The sequence below is a fragment of the Apium graveolens genome, chromosome 6 (assembly GCF_009905375.1).
Source record: "Apium graveolens cultivar Ventura chromosome 6, ASM990537v1, whole genome shotgun sequence".
Taxonomy (NCBI): Eukaryota; Viridiplantae; Streptophyta; class Magnoliopsida; order Apiales; family Apiaceae; genus Apium; species Apium graveolens.
In genome coordinates this window covers 15,162,700-15,172,171 of record NC_133652.1, presented here as the reverse complement: position 1 = coordinate 15,172,171, position 9,472 = coordinate 15,162,700, and the positions used below count along the sequence as shown (strand labels likewise).

Here is a 9,472-nt window from a genome sequence, read left to right as displayed (position 1 = left end):
GCATGAATTATCGGTTTTAAATTATTGTTATTTATGTGTTATGTGTATCGTATGTGTCGAATAAGAGTAAGAATGTGTATAGAAAATGTTTGTTTCGAATATCGTGTCGTATAATTATCGTATTTTTGTTATATTGTATATGTTATTTGGCCTACTAGTTAGATCGATTGGTCTCTTGCTGGGTTTCGCAGCTCATTCTTACATTTTTTCAGGTTTCGTCTAAGAAATCGAATTAGATATCATTGGAGTTCGAGGACCTTAGGATTGAAGTATATTGACTTTTGGAGTTCCGCTTTTAGCCGCGCTTCCGTATTGTAACCTTTGACAGTAATATAATTTCGGTTTAATAATTGGATTTGTATTAGTTTTGGTTTATATTTAAGAGTCCGGAGACATATTTACATGGGAGAGATCAAGAGGAAAGGAAACGTGGAGTTGTAATGGCTAGCTTGAAATTGGTTTGTGGTTGACTAAATTGTAAAAACTTGAGTACCACATTGATATGGTAAAAGAGTGTTGGTGGCTTTATATTGTATAACATGCAAGTGTAGTGCACAACTACTAAGGCATGTGGGTATGCACACATGCACGCATGCACATGCGAGTGTAGTATGGGCCTCGCGCACACGCGCGCCGCCGCCGCCTCGCCTCGCCACGACACAACCCGGGTCGAGTCGATGGGCGAATGTTTCGGTACGCGAGGCGACCTGGGTGAGAGATTTTACTATTGTTTTAATTAAATAAATAGTGACTTCATATAATATATTAATATAAATATTATTTGTTAGAATTTGTTAGTGGGCCTAGAATTTATGGGTCTCGGCTTGGTAAATTGGGTATGTCTAACTGTTACAATTCTAAATAATATTCATATTAAAATATGTTTTAAGTAAAAATATTTATATTAATTAAAACTGATCAGTTATATTTTTTTTTGGGATTAAAAAGAAGAAAAATGTTTTTGATGAAAAGTGGGATATACATCTTGAAAACCCTAGCAGCCTCCTCATCCCCCTTCTCTTTCTAGAAAATATACACATACATATTTCCGGGCGGCTGACGTCTGATCGCCGTTGAACATCTACGATAAGCTTTCTTACTCGTCTTGTTTTATTTTACAGTTTCTGATTATTTAATGTTTTCAATCATCGTGGCTTGTTTTCGTTATTGGTGATTTGCCTTGTTATTGTTATTCGTTATATAACTGTCTCGTTGTGTTAATTTAGTTGTTGTTCTATTGTTTTTCCCAACAGAGATTACTTAAGGGATTAACCCATTAATTTCTGCAGTAATGAAGCCGAAGGATTATCCTAATTCGAGTTTCTTAGATGCTGAAGTAGGAACAAATCCAAGTTATGTTTGGAGAAGTATCTTGGCGTCAATAGAGGTGGTCAAGGCAGGGGCTCGGAAAAGCATAGGGAATGGAAAGGATATATGTGTTTGGGGTGTTCCTTGGCTACCGGAGGTGAATAATGAATATGTAATGACTCCAATGCCTGTGCAGATACACGATAACACAGTATATAGCTTAATGCAGGATGACGAGCGTAAATGGGATTATGATGTCATTCATGACATTTTCCAAAGTCGAGATGCTAAGCTAATTAAGAAAATCCCGTTGCCCATGAATGATACCACACATTAATGATTTTGGATATTAGAGGAGAAAGGGGAGTTTACAGTAAAGAATGGGTATCGATGGATGCAAGGTGAATCTGAAGATGCGCTTAAGCTGTATTGGACCAAGCTATGGTCGTTAAAATTACCATGCAAGGTTACCAATTTCTTATGGCGAGTTTGTAAGTCATGTCTGTCTACAGCTCACGCACTGGCAACGAAACAGGTTAACATCAGTATACTGTGTCCCTGGTGTCATTCTGAAACTGAAACAGATACTCATGTCTTGTTTACATGTGAGTTTGCAAAAACAGTATGGTCTATGGCAGAAATGTCTTTCAGATGGTTACAAGTTATAAGGGACCTTGATGAGTTCGTTATAAACCAATTGATTTTACAACCACCAAAAAAAGGTTCAATGTGCACTTTAATAAGAGTTTTGAAATAAGCCAGAAGAACTACAGCTCTGTTGAAATAAGCCAGAAGAACTACAGCTCTGCTGCACAAGATACACCAGTCAACCCTGCCACTAGACTCGCTACTACATCCACTGGATCTGTGCAGAATTGGATGCTCTAGGGATCTGCAACAACTCTTGTGAAATCCTCAACTCTTCTGTAGGATCATCAACTATGTCTTTCATTTTAAGTTCAATCCGTTTAAGCGAAGGGGAAGATGCAAGCAAAAGTTTAAGGAACTGAAACTCGGCACGGGAACCAATCAAGTTGTATATTTTAAGGGTTTCAAGCCGAATCATGTGGTCCGACAACATCGCAAGGTCCAGTAAGTCCATACCATCACTGCTATGTACTCCATGATCCTATATACAATGTTAATATAGAAGCTATCCAGTTAGTTCTTGATGGATATCTATGCATTAAAAATTCATGTTACTATCACAAATATTGTAGATAACATCTAGTATCTTCTAATAATAAGTTGTAACTTCTTCATATAAAATAAGATACAGTAGTGAATAATAAAACCCAATCTCTAAAACTGACAAATTGTCCTGACCAGCCACCAAATAAATTGATTATATAATTATGACCCCATGCCACCATTTATACAACTTTGTAATAGATGAGCGGAGAAACTTTCAAATATAATGTGAATTCTTAAAGAGACATGAGTTCATACTAAATCCTGTTATAGAATGAAGAGAAAAAAAAAATATTATTCAAAAGAGCAAAGAAAACTTTTGAGTGGAAGTGAATAAAAATTATAGTTTAAAGTGATTATCACTTGTACAGAGCGATGTGTAAGGTCATCTTTATTGCAGTTAAAAAGATTATGCATAAAATCTAAAGGAGGAAAGGATTATGTATTTATGAGAAAGGGATCTCACACTCTTTTAGTAGGAGCGACCACACAATCAAGGGGAAAATATGATTCCAAATTTAGATTGTGTAAAACTTACTGCATGATGCAGAGTGTAGACAGGTACATAAACAAAGGGGTAGATACTCACATTTGGATTAAAAACAGACACTAGACAAAGGGGTAGATACTAGACTAAGCCTTCCAGAGGGGGGCTTTTAGGTGGTTCATTCATTTCTCTTCTTTTAGGCCTGTTTTGGGCTATATTTTTTTTTAGATTATATCGGTCCTAGTCAGAATACAGTTAGGTTACATGTCCGACACTCAGTGTTCTAATTTAAGTATTTTAGGTTTATGAGCAAGAATAAAATATACCTAACATTGTAGGTTTAAAGCATTTATTCTTGAATAAAATTCATTCCTTGCTTAATTAAGTTCTTTCTAGATAGGAGAGGGAAAAACATATGGGGTATGTTTTGTGAATTATACTTAGTTACAAGTTGAAACACAAAAACATCTAGGGTCACATTTATATGCAGCCAATATGGTATATTCAGTATTCTAAAATATCTACTATTTGATAACATAATTTGTCCATTGATAAGAAAATCTGTTTATTCCAAGTCTATCTTAGGATTATGATAAGATTGGGGAAAAAAGTTCTCACCAGATCGATGTCAAGAGTGTGCAGATAAGGTGAACTTCTGACCAAACAAAGAACATGTTGAATCTGAATCAAATCATATAATTCAATACGGTGAAGGTACAGATATTTCATGTTCTCCATAGCTCTCGTGAACTTCTTCAAAATACCTGCACCTGATTCAAGAATCTACATACAAACACGTTTATATCTGAGTATATCGGAAAAAATTACTTTTGTAAGATGTTTAGTTGGAACAACTAATTATATTAGTTAAATAACAATTTTACTACTAGTAGGATATTAAAGATTACCTTGAGGAAGAAGCCATCAAGGAAAAGAGAATTGAGTCTAGGCATATTGCAAAGTAGCTTGTCTAAAGTAATCATTTCCATACCAGAACTTGGCACTTCATCCATCCCGAGCCTAAGAACTTCCATCTTTTGGGTGCTTTCAAACCACTCCCAATCAATATCTTCACTGTCAATGATACTCAAGAAAGTGAGATTGTTTTCACATTGAAATTGACATCCCAAATGTTCAATCCCAGTACAGATTTCCATTTCCAATTCCTTGAGTTGAGTGCCGACCAAAGAAGGAATGGAGGTGTATGAGATGGGAGGTCGGAAATACTCGCTCATATTCTATCATAAACTGGATGTGGCAAAGGTTATAGAGGGAGGGCCTTGGTCTATTAAAAAATAGATACTTGTGCTTCATCAAGTGGAAATTGGTGAACATCCAACTACGGTTCAGATACAAGATATGGAAATGTGGATACATATACATGATATATACATGATATGCCAAGGGGCTTTGTCTCTGAGAACATTTTGAAAAACATAGGTACAGTAACGGGAAAGTATGTCAGATCAAATCCAGGAACATTTGAAGGAGGCTGGAAACCATATATAAAATTCGGGTTGCAGTGAACGTAGAAAGGCCGCTATAACGAAGGTTAAAGATAAAGCAAGAAGGAAACAATTGGAGTTGGATTAATTTTAAAAGTGAAAAACTTGGTATATTTTGCTTTGTTTGCAGTGTCATAGGACATTTTGAAAGGGAGTGTGATGTTGTTTATTCAAATCCTGAGAAGAGATAGACAAGGCATACAGAACTTGGTTACGTGCACCGTCCAGAGGTGTGAAAAATAATAAAGGATCGAGGTGGATTCGAAATGCAGGTCGTGGAAAGGATGCATGGGGTGCCTAGATGCAACAAGGGGAAGCATCAAGCGCCCATGGTGGAAAACAGGGAGATGCGAGATTCATGGGTGTTGATTGTAGGATTCACGAGATTGGAGAGGTCCTAGTCAAATCAAGTCATTTGAGGGAACAGAAGATAGGGGATAAAATTAAATTAAATGGAAAATAAGTAACAAAAGATATCAACCAGGGATACAAGGAATCTAATCCTAAGAATGTAGTGATTGACCCCAAAAGAAATCGAATTGACAATGGGAAATATGGAGAAAGTAACGGGACAAATATATGAGAATCCACAGAAACATGTGTAAAAAAACTTGCTAATGGCGGGTCCTAGGGTCCAGGCCCACCAAATATTATGTGCTAAAATGGATGCAAGGACAAGAAAATATGTCTTTGTGGGCTACGATCCTAATGGAAAAGGGTGGCGATGCATGGATCCCAAAACACTTAAGGTTGTGACATCAAGAGATGTTGTCTTTGATGAAACATCGTCTTACTATGTACAACCTATATTAAGAAAGCTTGCAGATCTGTCAAACGATGAGAATGAAGATGCACATGACAAAGAAACTCCTTCAGCTACAAATATGTCTCACGGTGATTCTGAAAGTGAAAGTGAAGCAACTCATGAAGAAAATAATGAAACTCATAGAAGCGATCATCCGCCTCGAAGATCACAAAGAACACGGAAGAGGAATGAAAGATACACTGACTACACTATTGGAGCTGAATATGATAAGATTATGGAATGTTTTTTTGCTGGCCCGGTTGATGAATCTGAACCATCATCATATGAAGATGCCAAAGGCAATCCAGATTGGGAAGTTGCTATGAAAGAGGAAATATCAGGACTACATAAGAACGAGACATGAGATCTAGTTCCCAAACCTGAAGAAGTTAAACCAATTTCTTGCAAATGGGTTTACAAAGTCAAACGTAAATCCGATGGAAGTGTAGATCGATATAAAGCGAGGCTTGTAGCTCGTGGTTTCTCCCAAAAATACGGGCTGGACTATGAGGAAACTTTCAGTCCCGTAGCAAAAATGACGTCCGTTCGAGCTACTTTATCTCTGGCTGCCTCAAAAGGATGGAAACTTTAGCAACTAGATGTAAAGAACGCATTCCTTTACGGAGACATTGATAGGGAAATCTATATGGAGCAACCTTTGGGGTTTAAATCAAAGAAATTTCCAGACTATGTATGTCGTCTCAAGAAAGCTATTTACGGGCTTAAACAAGCACCACGAGCTTGGTTCGGAAAAATTTCTCAATATCTATCATTTTGTGGTTATTCTTCCTCAAGTGCTGATGCGAGTTTATTCATAAAGAAAGATTCCAAGGTGCACGTTCTTGTGTTATTATATGTCGATGACATGATAATAACCGGGAATGATGAGCAAGAAATCAATAGATTAAAGGATGAACTTGCTATCCGTTTTGAGATGAAAAATCTAGGGGAGCTGAAAAACTTTCTTGGTTTGGAGGTATCAAGGTGCAAAGAAGGTATTTTTGTCACTCAAAGTCATTATACTAAAAAGATTCTTAAGAAATTTAAGATGGTTAATTGCAGATCAGCAACTACTCCAATGGAACAAATCCTGAAGTTAAGAACCGATTCTGGAAAGGAGCTCAAGGATGAAAAAACATATCGCACTTTGGTTGGAAGTTTGATTTAATTGACAATCACAAGGCAATATATATCATTTTCGGTTGGAGTTATTAGTCAGTTTATGCATTTGGATAACAAATAAGCCATATTTGGATGCAGCTAATAGGATACTTCGTTATCTTAAGAATACAATGAACTACGGGCTGATGTATAAACGAAGTGCAAAAATTTAACTCTGTGGATTTACTGACGCAGATTGGGCAGGAGATCCCTCATCAAGACGATCCACATCAGGCTATTGTTTTGACCTTGGATCAGCTGTGAAATCATGGTGCAGCAAGAAGCAAGCTACCATAGCCCTATCAAGTACGGAGGCAGAATATAATTCTGCCATACTTGCTGCACAAGAGTGTGTGTGGTTAACAAGATTAATTGAGGATATTTCTCATGGTTCTATGCGAACGGTGGAGTTATATTGTGACAATTTGAGTTTGATTCGACTAGCCTCAAATCCGGTATTTCACGCAAGAACTAAGCGCATCGAAGTTCATTATCATTTCATACGAGAGAAGGTGCTGCAAAATGAGATTGATCTTATCAAAGTGGATACCAATGAACAACTTGCTGATATATTTACGAAGGCTTTACCTAAGGCGAAGTTTGAGTTTCTTAGAGCCAACTTGGTTTAGTATCCGAAGTTCACACAAAGGGGGAGTGTTGAAATATTGTGCAAACTTCCAGAAGGTTCCAGAAAGATTGTGAAGGTATCATGAAAGTACTAGAATTGTTAAGATAAATCATGTATTAAAAGGTTCTTGAATATGTACTTGAAATTAATAACCATCTAGAATATTCTACTAGGCTCATGCACTTAATAATCATCTAGAAAATTCTGTTCTAGAAAATTCTGCTGCTATTATAAATTATTATCAAACCAGTTAATAAAAAAAAGTGTTACCCTGTTCTCTCTTGTTTCAAACAGCAGTGTGTGTGTTCTTAAGAAAAGTATTCTGCCTAGTTACAAGGTATGATCTTGGGATGCCATTAAGTGTGTGTACTGCATATGAAAAGAGTGTTCCTAATTCTCTCAACTCCATACCATCACTGCCCTGAATTTCATGCCCCTATATACAAGGTTGAGATAAGAGTTTAGTATAAATAAATAGATATGTTACCAAGAAAGCTATTGTAGATAATTGATGTAAATGTCTGTGCTGTATGTTCCAACTTATCCACAGAATATAACATTAAACATTGTATATGCACGACAGAGGTGAATGAAACAATTTCTAAGATTTACGAAATAGACTGACAAATAAAATTGGGACCGAATACAATCTTACAATAGACAAAATGGGAAGCTTTAAGATATAATACGATTAGTAAAGAGAACAAAATTTAGTTAACAAGTAATTGAAGAAAAAAAATATTATCCAAGAAAGCATACAAAACAACTTTAAAGCATAATTTCTCTCTTTTTTAACCAACAACTTCACATATGAATACTTTTCAAAAAGTTGAAGTTCTTGGATACCGATTACGGACGTGTCAACCAAACAAGTGCTATCTGTTCACTTAAAGCTCCTAGGCTTTATATGTGAACTCAAATTTCCGAACACCGATTGAGGTGTATTTTTCTCCCTAGTATTGTGCCCGAGAATACATAGATTATTTATCTTAGATTCATTACTATCTCCTACTTTTGACGGTCTGAGTCCAAATAAAATTAACACTCAGTTTCAAGTACACAAATTTTAAGTTTTAGGCGCAAAAACAAGTCAGACCTATTGCTATAGCAAAAAATCAATTATTACTAACTAGAATTCACGGCTTCTTGTTTAGCAAAAGCCATATTGAAGAAGGCCCTTTTACTAGTAGAGTAAAAAGTAAGGCATGTATTAGTATGATAGGTTTAAGACATACAAGGTACATGGATGGTTGCAGGTGATTTTATAGCAGTTTCTATAAAAAACTTGACCGCAGACCTCCAAATCCAAATATATCTATTTTAAAAAAATGCAAATGATTAATGTTTATGCCATCATTCAGTACCGTTAGGAGGAAGCTCTTTGTGAATAGGTGAAATATTTTGCAAATTAGACATTTGTTACATATAGGAAGACGAAAATGACAAAATAAATATACCATTAAGATAGGCAGGGAGAGATATCAATACTACTCACACTCTTGCAGAATCACAGAGTAGGATTCATATGCAGGAAAATGTATTTAATAATTTGATCACATAACTGGTCCTTAGTTAAATTTGGTTTTACATAAGAAGGAAAATTATCCCAATTCTTCTCTGTTCTATGAGTCACAATCCAAGCATGCAGAAACCTTCAAAATTATAGGCTAAATACATTATCTAATTAAGTATCAATATAATTAACTAGGATTATTTCCCGCGTTGCTAAGCAATTTTTTAATGTGTTCAAATTAATAATATAATGTATAATGTCAATCATAAGCGTATGCACTAAACCAATACAATTACATATTTATAAATAAAAATGTGGTTTGTTACATATTGTATTTACAAACTAAATTTAAAATTGAAATCGGTTTTTAGTTAGTCGAAAAATAGGAGACCCCATTTTTAACCCATTTAATTATATTTAATTATATCAAAATTTCAGGTACCCATTTGAAGATCGAAAATAGGACTCGTTCGTTGGTTGAGTTGGTAAACTCATGGGCGTGCTCAGCAGTTCGTTAACTGAAATATTAATTAATTAATTAAAAATTAATTTTAACATTATATTATATTAATAATTTATTAATTTACCGATATGTATCCTAATTAAATTATCAACGTATATTTACAAATATATATGTAGAAAAAGTATTAATTATCATAACACAATAAATGCAGAAAATGTTATTGATTATCTTGACGAAAATGAAGCACGGGTAAAATTGCGGGATGATAAACGAATACTTAGATGTATTGGTTGACATAGAAATGAGAAATAAGATCAAGCTAAGGATGACAATATTAGTTTTAAACGGGTATCAATAAATGATTTTTTAATATAAAGATAATGACATTGAATATTTTTTACTGCAGTTTGT

General features: G+C 35.2%; 1 protein-coding gene across 1 annotated transcript; it reads right to left on the bottom strand.

The window, feature by feature from the left end:
• Nucleotides 1-1,868: 1,868 nt before the first annotated feature.
• LOC141668878 (uncharacterized) lies at nt 1,869-4,117 on the bottom strand. Its single transcript, XM_074475921.1, has 3 exons — nt 3,895-4,117; nt 3,605-3,769; nt 1,869-2,437 (listed from the first exon to the last, which is right to left on the bottom strand). Exons 1-3 carry the CDS (start codon nt 4,018-4,020, stop codon nt 2,159-2,161), a joined length of 570 nt encoding a protein of 189 aa, XP_074332022.1. The 5' UTR covers nt 4,021-4,117; the 3' UTR covers nt 1,869-2,158.
• Between the last annotated feature and the right edge of the window lie 5,355 nt (nt 4,118-9,472).

Excerpts from the sequence above, each read along its gene's own strand:
- LOC141668878 (XM_074475921.1), bottom strand. The coding sequence starts at position 4,020 with ATGGAAGTTCTTAGGCTCGGGATGGATGAAGTGCCAAGTTCTGGTATG. Across the intron at positions 3,770-3,894 it reads TTGATGGCTTCTTCCTCAAG|ATTCTTGAATCAGGTGCAGG; the intron begins GTAATCTTTAAT and ends GTTTGTATGTAG. Across the intron at positions 2,438-3,604 it reads ACACTCTTGACATCGATCTG|GATCATGGAGTACATAGCAG; the intron begins GTGAGAACTTTT and ends CATTGTATATAG.